Source organism: Artibeus jamaicensis, unplaced genomic scaffold, assembly GCF_021234435.1.
Source record: "Artibeus jamaicensis isolate MK-2021 breed Jamaican fruit bat unplaced genomic scaffold, CSHL_Jam_final contig_466, whole genome shotgun sequence".
NCBI classification, from domain to species: domain Eukaryota; kingdom Metazoa; phylum Chordata; class Mammalia; order Chiroptera; family Phyllostomidae; genus Artibeus; species Artibeus jamaicensis.
The window spans coordinates 9773548-9791668 of NW_026521844.1; the positions used below are offsets into that span (position 1 = coordinate 9773548).

The window sequence follows — 18121 nt, forward strand, 5'->3', positions numbered from 1 at the left end:
AAAATATATTAAACAATTATGATGTGGGGAAAATGCACAAAGGTAGCAGGCCCCTGGCTACACATTGCAGAAATGCTGGTCAGCACCAAAGTTCTAGCCATCCTTGGTGGTATCTAGTCTTCTAGCTTTCATTCATGCCCTCTGGAATATCTGCCTTCTTCTCAATGCTCAAACTGCTAAGCATCATTTATCCTTTAAGTCTCTGGTTTCATTCAGCAATGACTTCCCCCTAGAGCATCCCCTGATTCCCCCCTCTATTCTCCAGTCTTATCTCAATGCTCTTTTTCTGTGCTCTTACTAGCCCCTTTATCATTAAAAAGGCCATACTCATTTTAATTTTTTAGTCTGTTTCCCCACTGAAGCTACTTGAAGGCATGTGTGAAGTTCTAGTCATTTCAGTATGTTAAGTTCCTAGCATAATGCCTTTCATATAGTTGATACCCAATACATATTGGTAGTATAAATGGTTAGGCATTTTAGAGCAGCATGGCTTTTATACATATACGTATGTGCTGAGCCACTGTATACTATATAAAATTAAGGAGGAATCACAAAAAGTATTGAGTTTCTCAGCTGCTTTCTTGGACAGAATAACTATACATTAACTGAATTTTATGTTATACTTCATTTAAAATAGTATTTTATAACATTTTTATTATTTATTTTGACTCTAAAAACAACATTTTCTATGAAACTTTTTAATGGGGGGAGTGCTGAAATAAACTCAGTAAGTTATGTGTCAAATTGTATACATTTATGAGATTTTTGATTTAAAGGATTAATATTTTGAAGGGCTCTTTTCATTTACTAATTTTGTGTAATAGAAACAACATTATGCCTCTGAATTGTCCTTCAAATTTGAAGTGTTCAAACTTCAATGGTATTCTCATTTCAATATAACTTCAGTAAAATATTTTAAACATCTTTGTTAGGATCAGTCAATCATTTTATTTGTCCTGTTTTTCTTCTTCCTATACAACCACCTTCTATAAGCTTGCATTATCTCCTAGAAGCATTTATAAAAAGTTGCCTTATATTTATAAACTCTATATTGTCTGAGGCTTCCTCCCATTGTAATGAAGTACCATCCTGTCTTCACAATCCCAGAGGTGCCTGCCACTGTGTTTTGTATTCAGTAAAGATTGAATAAATATCTGTTGAGTTGCATTAAGGAAAGGATCTGTATGTTTCATTAATATCAGATAAAACATTGTTTTACCCTCTTTACACCTACAGTAACTCAATCAGAGACACTGCACAACTTAAAAATCTAATGAAAAATCAATAGTCGCCTTAATGGTATATTTGCACAATGGAACTCTATACAGCTATGAGAATGAATGAACAAAAACTACAGGCAACAATTTGGATGAGTTTTATAAACATAATGTTGAATAAAAGAAGTTAACAACCAAAGAATGTTATTATATGATTTCATAATTACATTTAAAGAAAAAATTTAAAAAAGGAAAAAACTAATCTGTACTCCTAGAACTTGAGATACTGGTTACTTTGGTGAGGTGGGATAATAATTGAAAGGGTGAAAAAGGTGGGCTTCTGGAATAATGGTTATGTTCTGTGTCTTAATCTGAGTCTGAGAATTGGTTGAGGTTGTAAAAATCATCAAGGTTAATACTTAGGATTTGTATAGTTAGTTACATATATCATATATATGACATATATATCACATACATGTATGTGCCATATACTTAAAACTTAAAAATAAAAAATATATAAAATGAGCCAAAATTACTTAAATATAATTTATTGTTTTAAGAAATGAATACTTTATTCTAGTTTTAATTATGTACTATAGGGAACCATTCTGTGTGGCATGGCAAATGTAGCCCAGCCCCTGATTTGGAAAACTGGCAGGGTGTGAGTCAGCAAACAGAAATGAGCCCATGAACTGGTTCTCCCGTGGGGAATCAGACCTGCTTTGTACCTAGGTTGCTTTGAGGTCTGTCCTTTGCTAAAACTGCCTCACCCTGAACTGAGGCAGCAAACGTTTATTGCATATCTTTAAAATAACTTCCTAAAATCTATGCTAAACCTCCCAAGGATGGAGTATAACCAGTTTAACCACTTTTCCCTTTGCATTTGCAAATATCTTTTTTCTCTATAGTAATTAGTAACTTCCTCTTCTTAGTTATCTATAAAAGCTAACCGTCTAAAGCAAATACATGTATAGTAAATGAGTATCATCCTGATGTAATGTACCTAGAAAAACAATAAAAGCCTCCCCAGGCAGGGGTCGGGGCCTCTCTCTCACTTACAGAGCAGCCATGTCGTCCCTTTTTCTCCACAGGACTTCTGTAGTCCATGTGAATTTTTTTATCACAGCCACAACACAGACTCTGCTGGCCGGAGTCCGCATCAATGCATATCAATGTATATCAAGCATGTTCAATCCCTGAAGTGCACTAGAAGGAAAGAAAGTGCAGGGTACTTAAAATAACTGGATTACAGACAGGAAGTATATTTGCATTAAAAAAATCATTTATTCAATGATTGATTTGTTTAAAGTTTATAACTTCAAAATCAACTAAGAAGATAATTATTGTAATTTCAATGTGAAGAAATACAGTATTTACCTTAGCTGAGAGAGGAAAAACCTAAGCGGCATTAAGCTGAATTCTTTTAGGATGAGAGTATTTATTATTGAGAGCCTACTATGTGTCAAGTAACGTGAGGCACTGGAATCATTTATTATTGTCAATATTTACTGAAAAACCATAAGAAAGGAATCATTGTCTACTCTATTTTATCAAACACAGAAAGATACTAAGAGGACCTTGGCCAGTAAAATGTAAAGTCCAGGCCCAGGTGACTACAGACCTGATGATGCTCTTGCCATTTTTCTCCCAAGATGTCTGATTTATTTATTTAATCCTCACTGGAGGACATGCTTATTGATTTTAGAGAGAGGGGAAGGGAGGTAGAGAGGGAAGAAAAGAAACATCAGTTGGTTGCCTCCTACATGCCCCTGGCTGGAGACCTGGCCCACAACCCAGGCATGTGCCCTGACTGGGAATCTAACTCTTGACCTTTCAGTTTACAGGATGATGTTTCAACCAACTGAGCCGCACTGGCCAGTGCAAGATGCCTCATTTTTAGGAGAGTCACTTAGAGAGTCTGTAGGTCAAGAGTGTGGGAGAAAGATTTTTAAACCAATAACTATGCAGGCATAGTAAATGGAATTAAAACTTGGGGGAGTGGTACTTCTTCAAATATAGTATTAGTTTAAATAATATAAATCAGCCATTTTTGTAGGTCAAAATATGATTGAATAATAGCAATATCATATACTTTTAAACATGCTTTGATATCAAATGTAGTGTTCAGAAGATATAGTGTTATATTTTAAAACACAGAAATAACAAATAGTTCTGATTTAGAGGGCTGTTCTTTTAGCAAAAATAATAAAAACATATATAGTAGTTAAAAGAGTTCAGGATCTCCAGTCAGGGTGCCTATGTTAAGTCTCAACTCTACCACTTTCTAGTTGTATAAACTTGAGCAAATTCACTTTCTTCTCTGGACTTATTTTGGACTAGTAGTTCTATCTACCTCCTAAGATTATCTTTAAAATGAAATAAAATAACACAAGACTTAGGACAGTGTCTGGCATATAGAAAATATTGTTAGCCAGTATTTAAATACCAACCCTAACCCTAACCCAACTACATCATGGAACACACTATGGTGAACACTGAGCCTCTATACACAGCAACTTGGAGGTAACTAGAGATCAAACTAAGACGTGGTCCCTAGTGGTGCATGGTGTGTGCTCACTGAAATTAAGCAAAACTGAGAAGGTAGCAGTCAGGGCAGATCTTCCTTCTGGTTCTCCTAGTTCCTACTTTTCTAGCTGTCATCCAACAAGGAAGTGGACCATCTGTGTAGAATACAGAAATCGGGACTTGTGGCTGTGTTATCACATTTCTCTAAATCTTATGAAAATAAAGGCTGTGTTGGCAATTCATGTGGCTGCTACGCCACTCGGTTAATGAGGCCAAGGTATGGGGTATGAAATGGCTAAAAACTGACTGGATTCTCTTGTTGTTGATTGCTGACTAGTGGACCAGGGCTGCTCGTTTGCTATTTACAGACCCATCAGTTTGAGAACATGCTGTTCTCATAGTTGATCAAAGAGAGAAATCTTTTGTTTATCTCAGGAATGTAATACAAAGAACACTCACATAAATCCAATGCAGTAGGTACTATCTCTATTTTGTATTTATAAAATCTTTGCTTGACAGAAATGGAAAGGATTAAATAGCACTAAACCTTCAATTTTAGCATTGTCTGGTACATAAAAGGTCTTTCATGGATACTATCCTGTAGTTTAGTACTGCACAGAAAAAAGTACTATGGGGATTTATTATGGGATGGATAAAGCAGCACAGTATTAGGGGTAAGCATGGATGAGATTTGTATCATGATTCTATTGATTAGTTATATAATCCTGGAGAAATTATCTAACAGATCTGTAACTTAATTTCCTTATCTGAAAATGGGAATAACTGTAGTACCAACTCATGAATTTGCTAGAATAAAACAAAATTGGTTAGTGTTACCAATATATTTAGAACAATTTTGGTACATAGTAGACACTCCATTATTTATTACTGAAAACCAACTTAATTAAAATTTTAGTAGCTTCAAAAAGCTAAAATGTATTAACTCAGTTTCTATGAATCAGAAACTGAGAGCCACTTGGCTTAGTGATTATGGTTTAAGATCTCTCATGAGATTACATTGAAATTTCAAGTGTAGCAGCATCATCTGAAGCCTTGACTAGGAAAGGATGGATGGCTCACTAGGAAGGGATGGATGTACAGCCTTTCAAGAAGGCTGTCTCACATAGCTGGAAGGTGGTGCTACCAGCTAGCATGCCTATTCAACTTCCACAGACTTCCCCATCTGTGTTCACTAGCAGAATAGCCTGGTCTTCATAGCAATCAACAGTACATGCACCCACTACAGAAATCGGTCCTCCTATAACCAAATTTTGGAAGTGACTTCCCAAGCACTTCTGCCCTATTCTATTCATTAGCAGTGAGTCATCAAATCTTGCCAAATTCTTTTTTTGACTTAAATAAATGCATGCATCTAATATTATGAATCCTTCATTTAAGTAGAACTGATACTGACAATGTACACAAAATACTAAACAATTTGTGACTTTATGAAAACAGATTTATGAAAGTTATGATTTCCTTTTTTATTGTTCAAGTAGTTTCCCCTCACCCATACCCACCTTGATCCTACCCTCCTTTGGCTTTGTCCACGTGTCCTTTATACATGTTCCTCGACAACCCTTCTCTTCCCCTCATTATCCCCTTGGTTGGTCAGTTTGTTCTTTATTTCACTGTCTCTGGTTATATTTTGCTTGTTTTTGTTGATTAGGTTCCACTTACAGGTGAGATCATAAGGCATTTGTCTTTCAACACCTGGCTTATTTCACTTAGCATAATTCACTCCAGATCCATCCATGTTGTCATGAAGGGTAGAATCTCCATTCTTTCTTCTGTAATGTTCCATTGTGTAAATGTACCATAGTTTTTTGATCCACTTATTTACTGATGGACACTTAGGTTGCTTCCAGCACATGGCTATTGTAAATTGTGCGGCTATGAACATTGGGGTGCATAGGTTCTTTTGAGTTGGTGTTTCAGAATTCTCAAATTCAAGGGAAGAGAATGACACAAAAAAGTGAACACCCGGTCAGGATCATTGGAAGTCACATTAGAGGCTGCCTACCTCAATAGGGGACTGTATATTTGTTAAATGAAGTAAATATGGAAGTGTCCCCGTATTTCATCATATATTTGAGTCCCTCAGTAATGGGAGTAAAAATAACTACGAAGGAATCACAGGAATTAGCATTAAAGAGACAAGTCTGTTATCTTTATGGGCTCAGTGGAAAAGGCTACATTAATCAAATGAATTTCTTTTAAGTTTTTTATACATAAAATACACTTTATTAGAAAATTAAAAAGTATTAATTATCAACTTAAGGATTACAGTAGTCTATGGTGCAAAATTATTTATTAACTATCTAAATTAGGTTAGGCATTGGCTTCATTATAGTCAAAAGCCATGAACTGATGATATTCAGAATCTTGCAGACAGTGTTTGTATGATACAGGAACTGTCTCTTCTAAATCAAGGAAAACAAGCAGAAAAGTAAGCAATTCCAGGGACAGGCAGGACGCAGGGAACCAGGCAACACCTGCTAAGGTCACATGCAATGAGCATCAGATCAGCTCTATCCCCACTTCCTTTCTTACCTAAATACCGCAGAAAACGTACTCCGGCCAGGTCCTGAATGAAAAAATAAAGTGCGCAGTTTAAAACAAACTGCAAAGTCACATTTATTTACATTAAAATATGAATGACTTGTATGAACACAAATTTAAGAGGCACAATCTGTTATGCACAATACATGTTATATTACACAGCAGTATCTGTAGATACATCAGTGGTTGGGGTGAAAACACAGTACCAAAACATTCCTGATACAAATAAATTACTCATTCACAGTCTAATCATACAAGACAGTTAATATTTTAAAAGTTATGTACCACCACACTAGCTAGATGTACAACCAAAATGTAGTTTTATGAAGTGTCCTCATATTATGCATAAATGATCACTTTCAGTATGCACTTTTATCTTTTAAATGAACTACATTGATGTCATGTCTATTTATATACATAGCCTCCTAAACTATGACTGAAGGCAGACATTACTTCATCTTTTAAAGGTATAACTATAGAGAATATGCTGAACTATTGCCCTCAATTCCAACACTGCCATTGTAATTTTCAGATGCAATCAAGTTATTTAAATTCCAGTTTTAGAGCATGAGATTCACAGTCCTATTTGGTAAAGTGTTTTCTCTAAAAAGTGTTAACAAATTGTACTAAACTATCTCATATATTGGAGAAATTCAAGTTTAAAAAAAAATCTAAAATGCTTTAGGTTTAAGCTGATATTGTATGTGAAGATTCTGATAAATTGAACTTTCAGAGACTTTCATAAAAAGATCTTTTTTCAATTCTAAAATCCATTAAAGACTTACAGGAAGTGCAAAAGAACACTTTGAGTATTTTCATAATGCAGTGAAGGATTCATCTTTGGCATTTCTCCATTACTCCTAAAATATGTCAACAAATATTTTACTTTTTCTATCTACCCACTTCAGACATTTTCTGTACACAAAAGTATTTGAAGTTGTATTTTTAATAGCAATTTCATTGCTAAGGAAGTTTTTTTTTAGCTCTGCAAAAAATATTAACATTCAACTTTTTACTGAGAAGCTATGTTCTGATGTTGTTGAAATAAGTTTGCTTAGTTCTTTTTCAGTGACTGAAAATTCAACATCCTTTCGAATTCAACAATGGATAAAGTAGACAATTTAACAAAAATGTTTGACTAGAGTATAATTTTTGAATGAAAAAAATACTTCAGATAATATGGGCATCACAGAAACAAAACTGTTATTTTCCTTTTTGGTCCCTGTAGCTTTTCTAAAAGGAAACAGACCAGAACTGCTGCGAGTGCTGATTGGTGGAAAGTCTTCCACACTTCCTTCCACGTTAAATTTCCACATTATTTCCAACATCCTTGGGTTTTTTGCTGACATCACACACTAACCTTAAGGCTAAAAGCAGTTCAAGTGCGACTACTTTAAAATAATAGTAGGGAATAATAGCAAGGTTTTTAATAAATGAGCATATTTTTCTTCATTCAAAACTTAAATATGGGGGAAAATCTCAGTGAAACGGAATCAAATTCAAGCTACATTCTCCAAGACTTACTGAAAATCAACAAAGAAACAAAAACTAAAATATAAAACAAATACTGAGGCCAATTATTGCTGTTTACCAATGTCTGCGAAAGTACTGAATAACAAAAAAGTGATAGTAATGATGGCTTTCATTGTGATATTATTTTAAAAATACAATTAAAAAACCCTCATTGTTAACCAGGCAGAATCATGGAAATCCAAGCAGAGAATGATGTATAGCAGACGAAGGATCTAGAACACAAAACTTGGGTTATTTCTACTACCTGGTATTAAAATTTTAGAAAGAAAAATTGATCCACTATATTTTAAAACTTGGGATAATGCAGATTACATGAATAGGACACATAATGAAATACTGAATTTGTGAAAGTAATTTTGTTGTATGGCAGTTAATATTACATGTGCAGCTTATATTAATAATACTGCTGTCTCCCAGCCAATGCAAATACCTGATATCATCAACACTGTCCTTCAAGTATTGTTCAAATTATTAGTTACATGTGATAACCAAGTAAATAAATTACCAGCTCCTGCTAAGACAATTTAGTAAGAACTGGGAACCCTATAATTGGCACTAGGCAACATTTATAGAATATAATTTTAAGTGCATGTGGTATTTTTCAGAATCCAGAAAACATAGCCACCTGTGATCTTATTAGAGTTTTATCTCAATTCTATTATTTGAAAGTATTTGTTGGAATGGGATTTCTCCAAAATTAAATAGGACCAATCTGGTCATATTCAAACCTGAAACAAATGTTGTATAAATTTTTGTATATCTGAATGTTGTCTTTTAGGTAAATTTTTGAGATAGTTTAGGGACTCTTTTTTTTGGGAGGATGTAGTCTGATAAAAAGGATTCATCAGACAAGGTCACAAATAATAATCATTCCTCCATAATTCAGTTGAAGTTAGTCTTTTGTAAATGCTTATTGGGAATTTCTAAAGCACTGACTTCAAGAGGCCAAGAACCTCCATCGATCCCTGCTTGGATGGCCACTCCTGTCACCACTGCCAGGTCAGGGTCTACGGATGTGTTGGGATCCTTTCCAAAGAACTCTTGAATGACTTGGCGGATTCGAGGAATACGAGTAGAGCCACCAACCAAAACGACCTCATCAATCTCAGTCTTTTCCAGGTGGCCTTCTTTTAATACTTGCTGAATGGGTACCAGTATTTTCTGGAAGAGATCTTCATTAAGGTTATCAAAGAGCTTCCGTGATATTTCTATTTCAAATAAAACCTGACTTTCTCTATTTTTCTTTTCAGAAAGGCCAGCTCCCAACACGCTGCTCACATGGTGGCCATCTTCTGGGGACAGTCTGTCCTTCGGCAGTCCAGTAGCACCACCCTGAGGTTCCTTCGTGTCCTCTTGCTCTACCGTTAGTAATACTGACATCTGGGCAGACTGATGAAGAGTCAGATTTAACTTGACCATTTCCACAGCTTGTCTTAATCTGTGAATTTCCTCTTTCCTAGAGGGTAGGAAGCCATATGTTTGATAGATCTGTTTGTATAAGTACTGAAGCAATCTCTGATTGAAGTCCTGTCCTCCAAGTTTATTGTTTCCTAAGTTAAAAATAAAGTTTATATTATAGTTATCCAAATATGTATATATACATGTATCTGTGTAGTATGCATGTATAAAAATAATATTCTGGTAATAACAAAGTCTGTATTTAATGTATTAAGGTTTTATTCATGCAAAGACTGATTACGAATAACTGTGTTGAAATGATTTTAACTCAAATGTGTACTACTACTAAAAAAACACTGAATATCTGGGTTAAATTTTTTTAAATGTTGTAAAAGAAAGTATCTCAATGGTATTGAATATTTTTTCAGGAAATAGAGATTGAGAGCACAGACTGGCTTTTTTTTTTTTTTTAATTTTATTTAGTTATTTTTCAAGTACAATTTTTTGTCAATTTTTCCCATCCCAGCCTCCCCCGCCCCTTGCTCCCCACCTCCCTCAGACTGGCTTTTAAGTAGCAATTTAGAGACACTAAATATCATTATGCAACAGAAGAAAGTCGTCTTCATAAGTAAAAAGCACCAGTAGGCATTTTATCTTTTAAAAAAATCCTTTGCTTGCTCAAGAGCTGAAAATCAGGGGAAGAAGATGGGAGAGGAAAAGAACAGTGTACCACGAAGCCCTGGCACTGCACTTGGCTCCACACAGAGTCTAGTTAGGAGGACGACCAATGCAGAAGCCAGACCACCTGTAACTCAGAGCTGCACTTTTCCAACAGGCTTATTATTCTTTAAAATAAATTAAAACAAAAAAACTTTAAAAAAGATTTGGAATACAAAAACCTATCACTTCCTACAGAACACTAATGATACTTATTTTGTGGAACAGAGTATCAGATGAAATAAACTGATCATCCTTCATTTTAAAATAATTTCCTTCCTTCTGTTCCCTTCACCATGGCCATGAAAAGTATCGGTTGGGTTAGGTACCACTGGCAGTGGCAGCTTTTTTAAAAATCTGACTTGATGCCTGGTCATTTTTGAGACTTAACTTTTTGCTGTTAATACACAGAAATGGTGGTATAACATTACATATACAGAAGATTACCAAAATGAACAAAAAAATAATGAAAAAAATTTAAACGAACACTTCATGCATTAGATATGTTAATGTGCCTGAACCTCTTTAAGTCTCCAGATATTTGTCTTACCAGACATTGCCCGGGTTAGAAACATCCCTCCTTGTTTATTCAGCAGTGAAACATCTAGAGTTCCTCCGCCCAAGTCTATAACCAAGACGTAAAAGACATCAGCCTTGTGGAGACCGTAGGCCATAGCTGCCGCTGTGGGTTCATTTATTACCCTTAAGATCTTCAGTCCTGTATGATTGGTTAGAGGAAATAATAACTTGTGAGAGGATACAATTAAGAAATTCCTTCCTACTCAGCCTCATATGTTAACTGTCTTCTATGACATGAACTCCACTGAGTAACAGTGAGAATGCACAGCCACAAATCCAATAAAAATAATAAAATGGAAAGGATATCAGTTCCTCTAAATTAGTATCATTAAAATTATTCTAAAAGGTTATAATAAAATAAAAGCCTAGTTTCAGTGGAATACACCATTCTATTCTTAATACTTAATTATAAAAAATGAGAGCCTCTTCTCATTTTCATATTTACCTGAAAATTTATGAGCAATAAAACTTTAATCATTACATACTTTAAGAAACTGCCCTGTAAATGAGATAAGCTTACTGTGCTCTTCTTTTAAAAATGACTCTTTATTAAAAAGTTAATAAACAGAAAATAATAAAAAGAAATATCTAAACAAGATGTTTACATAGCTACTCTTAATAAGTACTTAAAATATAAGATCCTCAAATGTAAATCTGAAATAATAGAGCAAATCTGATTTTGATTTGTTGTGTACGTGCAGGTAAAATGATCAGATTTCCTTGAGCAAAATTCCTTCTTTAAACTAACTGCCACATGAGTCTGGAAAGTCATATGGCTTTCTGTGTCAGGAGCCATAGAAACTATTCAAACTGTTAAGAATTTCAGTTTCAAAGATCATAACAACCTTCACTTTAGTTCTGTGACTTCATCACTCCCTCGGCCCTGGCCACTGACTAATATCTACCTTCTTATGTCGCAGCAAATTCACATTTTGTGGCTGCACCACTGGCCGTTCTCTCTCCTGCAACATACTTCCCCTATATATCTCCTTGGCTATCTACCTTGCTTCTTTTAAATCTGCCTACATGTCGCTTCCTCATTGAGGCCTACCTGAACACTTGCTTTAAAACCCGCCAGACTGCTATTCTCTGACCACCCAGCAATCCCATCCCCTTATTCTGCTCTTTTGTTCTATACTATGTTATTTTTTGATAGTCATTGTACCAAGGTTCTCAAACACAGGCCACTTTACCCTTAAAAGACTTCCACCATTCAGGTGGGGAGGGTTCTGCTCACATCTGTCTGGTAAGCAGAGGTTAGGGTTGCTGCTAAATATCCCCAAGTACACTGGACAGTCCCCCACAACAAAGAATCATCCAGCCCAACACACTGATAATGAGAAAGGTGAGGCCCCGTAATACATGCATCTTTAATGGTGATTCTTCTGTTTCCCTCTAGTAGGATATAAGTTCCATGAGAACAGGAATTTATCTGATTATACAAGTATCAGATCAGATTTTCATTTATATAAGGGATTTATCTGCTCAAAATAAATCCCATGAGCACAGGAATATACATACTGAGACACTCAATATTTGCTGAATGGTGTCAAATGAATTCCCCTCACCTCAAACTTTTAAAAATATTATATTCATCTTACTATTAAAGAAAGTTTAGGAGAAAAACTCATTTCTAACACGCGTCCATGTTCTCTGGTGGTGTTTTGCACGTGCCTGACTGGTGGTTGTGGTGATACACACATTTCACACTGTGCTACAGAGCTTTCTTAATTACGGTTAGCAAAGTGATGCATCTTACCAGAGAAGGTTTTCTCCCTCAGAAAATTCTGATAACAATGTAACTCAGGAAATGGTAATGTTACCTGCAAGGTTAGCAGCTTCAATTGTTGAATTTCTCTGTTTCAGATCAAATTCTGCTGGTACCGATATAACAGCATTGGCAACTGGCATCCCAAGATATTCCTCTGCCATCTTTTTTAACTTCAGTAATAGTCTAGAGCCAACATATTCTGGGGAAACGGTGACGGTCTCATTACTTGTCACAGAAAACTCAACCATCCCATTTTTGTTTAAAACCTGTGAGTAGGATTTGCAAAGAAAAAAGTATAAAAGTATGTGTATACACACACACACTTACACACACATATACCAGACATATTTAATCAAAAATTATCTTTACATGGTCATAAAATTAATTTGTAATTTACCAAGTACATTTATTAAGATCAGAGGTTATTAAAAGTTATACTTTAAAATCTATAAAATGAACCCACACCATAGTTTTGATAACAGAGTAAAACATTTATCACCAGGCATGTCACCTGGAACATAATAGATTCTCATTATATAGTTGTTAAATGAAAGAAAAAAAATGATGAAATGTAGAGAATAATAGTTGCTAAATCATGTATCTAAGAGTCTTCTTTTTCTTAAAAGTAACTTGTTCTAAAAGTAATTAATAACTGAAATAATGTTCTGGTACTTTAGTACCAGAATAATTTTAGTATTTCATTATGTTCTTATCCAAGAATCAAGTATCACTTACATTCTTGTTTCCATGAAAACATGTATTATGCATTAACTTATTATCCTTGTTAATGTAGTTTTCCATTTTAAAAAAAGAGTAATTTTAAAACATACTATCCTAGATTCACCAAGAGAGAAGACTACATTAATATCAACAACAGTAAAGAGAATTAGTCTCCTTTAAGAAGATATAAGAATGTTACCCGTTATTCTACACTACATAATTAGGTTTCAATCAAGAAAATCTGACCTTCCAAAAAGTATTTTACCTCTATGACTAAAAGAAAAACAAGCTACAGACATTATTTAAATAAGGTCCAAAGATACAGTAACAGTACACACATGAAACAAAAACAACAAAAAATCAGATTACATTAGAAACTAATGAACAACAACAAAAAAACACAACTATTGGATCAATAAGCAATGCACCCAAAACTGTAGTTTAGAGGAAAATATGCTTGTATTATACTATTTTATCACTATATAAGAAAGATTATAAATTAAGAGTTTCTAAGGAAAAAGCTAAAAAATTCATGGAGAATTTTTTTCCTTTAAAAATGGATAACAAAATTGAGAATTTTTATGGATGGGTTCAATAAACAGCACTGATATAGCTATCTATTTTAAAACATATCATTCAAAATCCCACTTTGTATCGCCCCCTGGGTTGGATGTTGTTCTGCAAACTTAAAGGTCAACAGTTGGATTCCTAGTCAGGGCACATGCTTGGGGTTGCAGTTTGATCCCCAGCTGGGAAACACTGGAGAGGCAACCAGCCAATGTTTCTCTCCCCCTCCTTCTCCCTCCCTTCCCCCTCTCTAAAATATAAAATAAAACAAAATTTAAAAATATAATAATAAAATCTCACTTTGTATTTTACCAAAAAACCTTTATATGAAACAAGCATTTAAATCTTTAAAAGAACAAAATACTCATGTGGAGAAGCATTAGAAAAAAATTAACAGTGGGTAGTACTAGAAACGCCCCTGTAAGCACAATAAAGAATCCAAAACCATTGAAAACATTATTAAGAGACAATTTTACTACATAAAAAAACTGATTCTCTCGTCAGCTCAAAAAATAATTATGTATCATCAGGAAAAAAAAGAGAAAAAAACTACTGAAAACATATCACAAATGTATTTTATGTCATCAAGGAAAAGATATACAACCCAAAAGAAATTAGGACAAAGAACAAGAAATGGATCACTAAAGAAAATAAAAATGCCAATAAAGCAATTTTTAATTCTGACCTCATTAGAAATAACTGATTAATACAAGATACCACTTTTTATTTATCTACTGGCAAAGATTAAAATATAATAACCAGTGAAGATATACACAGTCTAAAAATCAGTAGCTGACAGCACAAAACCTTTTCAGTGTACGATTTGGCACTATAAATCAAAAGCCTGAACAACTGTGCACATTTGACCCAACCCACTTTTAGAATTAAAATTTAGAAACTTATCAGAGAACTGTAAAAAGATATATGTACAAGGATATTCAATGAAATTCCAACATTAGTGGAAAATCAGGAAAGAAAGCGTATACTGATAGGGACTGGGTAATTTAAATAGCTGAATAGTCATTCCATACAACCACAAATCATTTCATGAAACCTAGAAAAATAATGATGTGAATGTATTGACTAATTGTCTGTGACATGTTGATGAGGTTCAAACAACTCAGAACAGCATGCCTACTGATACTCTTTACATATACACATATGGGTGCACTCAATATGTACACACTAGTAAGAGAATCCATCCATCCACACATACATAGTACATGAGGCCTCATTAGCCTTCCAGCTACAATAAAAAAGGGAGGTGACATTCTAAGGATGGTAAAGCAAGAATATGATAAGGTCCTAAGTCCCTGATAGCAATGTGGAGCCACTAAATTGGCTCATGCTGGACCTGTGAAATTGCTTACTACATGTGATAATATCACTTCCAGGCAGACTGAGTCAGTTGAAAAAAAGTTAAATAACTTGTAGCCATAACACTAATTGAAATAATATGTTGAACTAAAATTAAAATAGATGTTAGCTTACTTACTTACCTTAAATGGGTATCTGCCAATTTCAGCCTCCAGTTCCTCTGGGGTAAAAACCTTGCCTATGAATCTTTTGGCATCATATATTGTGTTCTGAGGATTTGAATCTGCCAGCTCCAAACTTTCATGCCCCACATAAACGTCATGGTCAGTAAAGGACACCATGCTGGGTATGCTGATGTGCCCATTTTCATCTGGAATGACCTCTACTTTTCCTGTGCCAGGAAAAAATACCCCAACGGAGCAATAGGTGGTGCCGAGGTCAATGCCAATCACTTTAGGAGTAGGCAATGGTAAATACTGTTGTGACAAATAGCCAGCCAATAGGAGAGTCAAAACAGCGGATCCTGAAATATAGGCAAATTGAAAGATATGTCTTATCAAACTAGTACAATGTGCTGAAGTACTACAGTAGTCACTTTAATACCACTCTTTGGAACAACAATAAACATACACTCTAAAAATATTTTGTTCTATAGTACTGATAACTCTCCTCTCAAACATCAAGTTTTTCACAATGTAAATTAAAAGGAATGCAATTAAAATAAGGTAACAAAAAACCCCCACAAAAAATCTGTGTAATTCACTATGGGTGAATAAAGGAATAAAAGTAAAAACATTTTAATAACAATTGTGCTGAGCCCTGGCTGGTGTGGTTCAGTGGATTGAGCACCAGACCGCAAAGCAAAGGGTCTCAGTTCTATTCCCAGTTAGGGCACATGCCTGAGTCTCAGGCCAGGTCCCCAGTAGGGGGCATACACAAGAGGCAATGGACACACTGATGTTTCTTTCCCTTTCTTTCTCCTTCCTTTCCCCTCTCTAAAAATAAATAAATAACATCTTCAAGAAATTGTGCTGATGTTGACAGGGAAACCCATTCATCTGGAGCAGAAGTTAAATATCCAATTTCAAGATCAATTGATTACTTAGGTTTTATAGACTTATAAATAGCTTTAATTATCATTATTAAAAAGTAACCCCATTATTAAAATTTCCAGAGCAAAAAATTGCTAAAGCCTAAAATTCTTTATCCCCTTATCTCCCTTTTTCTTTCACTAGGATGAAATAAATTGGGTAAAATGATTTTGAAAGTTGATCGAGTATTAAAACTGACAGTTCCTAACAAAATATAGTTAACTTTTTCTGTATTAAAATGTCAATTAAGGACACACTTCTTACAGAATATTTAGGAAAGAAGCATAGAAGTGTGCCCTGTAACCTTGATGATGACAACATAAACAAAAGCTCCTTGCCAGCGGGTTTTGTCCACTTTTGTATCCCACACACCAAGCAGTGTACCAAGCAGGGCACCTAGCAAACAGCAGATGTTCAGTAAGTATTAATTAGTGAGAATAACAAGAATGAACAAAGGCTGTGCATATAGTAAACATAAGTGATAAAAAAGGTGTCACTTCGAATATTACAATTAATTTCATATTTGGTTTACTGAGGTTGTGTTAACCTCCTGGGTCGTCCATCCATGTTACATATGACCTAAAATACCAATTTATAGGAGTCTGGTTTTTTTACTGATTGTGAGCTTATCCTCATCAAGATATAATTCAAAGAAGTGAAATCGAGTGCACTTTCCAACCCCACTTTCCTCTTGCTCCTTTGTGCAAGAGGAAATTTCAGAAGTATTTCATCACCTTCTTGTGATGGAGGGCAATTCCTGACCAGGACTGGCGTAAAGAACACTGTACTGACTACACGTCAAAGAGGCCTGGATCTCTCAAAAACTCAATAACCCTAGAATCTACAGCTTGAGATGCTGCCGGGGCTACTCCCCTCCTTCCACAAAAGGGTTCTGGAGATGTACGTTCTTGCTGCCTCTCAAAGGCCCCAAGTCATCCAACGAACCAAAATTGACGTTGTTTAGGAAAGAGCTGTCCCGGAGGCTCAGTGTCCCCAGAATGTACCCAGAAGGCCACTGCGGGCCCTACATGGTGGGCCTACTCGGCCTGGGCCATCATAGAAGCGACTCCCAAGCTGACTCTCCGAACAGCCTAAAACCGCCTCTACATCACCTTTCCGGAGCCCTTCCTTCTGCACCAGCTGTATCTAGAGGTGTGACAAACACCCACACGCATCCTGGCCTCCTCAAAATGCTCCACTGTCCACAACAGCGACAGAGACCCCCTCGGTCACTGACCTAGGATTGTCATCTCCCCAGCCATCACAGTCCCGCCGAAGAGGTTTCGGATGACTGTACTATAGGTGAGGCACCGCCCCCAAGCCACCAGGCAGCCCTGTGGCCCCCTGGGAAATGTAGTCTTCTTACTCTGACACCAACGGAGAAGCTACATCTCCAACCAGAGAAAGGACTTTATTTACCGTGAAGTCTTGAGGCTGAGAGCCTCCATTCAACTGCTGCCAATGACCACTGAAACGCCCTCCCACGCACGAACTACCAAGCCAATTGGGCTGAGGTTGAAGAAAGCTAAGAAGGAGGACTGGAGTTTGTAATCAAACCACAAATGCCTGGAGCCAATTTGCGTGTAAACTCACTTCCTCTTTAGTACTGCCTCACCGCTTTGCTTTCTGGGAAGTGTAGTTTTGGCCTACCCCCGTTTGCAGAGGGAGAGTGCGGTCCATCTGTTAGCAATGCTTGGGGCTTGGGGGTTGGGAATTGGAGGGGGTGTGAGGGGAGAGGGGAGGAGGAGTGTTCCCATTACTAGGCCAAATTGCAGTCTTTGTTCCTTCGTTCTGTCTACCTTTTTAAGCGAGCTTTTTTACCTGCCGTCTAGACCTGAGATAAGATTTCAAGAATGCCCCACCAGCCTCCGTACAAGACCCCTCTGGCCCATTCGGGCTCCTCTGAAACTCCACTAAGATCCTTAGCCCTCTCTATTCCTATTTCGGGGTAAATGAATTCAAGTAATTTTCAGCTAAGATGGTTTATGCTAGAGAGCAGGGACACGTCACCTCTATTGCTAATGCTTTCCTGAGCCATTAGTAGCAAAAAGGAAGAACACCTTAGGTTTCTCTTGACTTAAATCCTTAATGGTAGCAATTGTTTTCATAGGCAAGTTTTGTAA

The 18121-nt window shown here is 35.9% G+C and overlaps 1 protein-coding gene across 1 annotated transcript; it reads right to left on the reverse strand.

The window, feature by feature from the left end:
• Positions 1 to 6021: 6021 nt before the first annotated feature.
• Positions 6022 to 17304, reverse strand: HSPA13 (heat shock protein family A (Hsp70) member 13). Its single transcript, XM_037136407.2, has 5 exons — positions 17236 to 17304; positions 15090 to 15430; positions 12356 to 12569; positions 10504 to 10671; positions 6022 to 9388 (listed from the first exon to the last, which is right to left on the reverse strand). The coding sequence occupies exons 1-5, from the start codon at positions 17258 to 17260 to the stop codon at positions 8721 to 8723; spliced, it is 1416 nt and encodes a 471-aa protein (XP_036992302.2). The 5' UTR covers positions 17261 to 17304; the 3' UTR covers positions 6022 to 8720.
• Between the last annotated feature and the right edge of the window lie 817 nt (positions 17305 to 18121).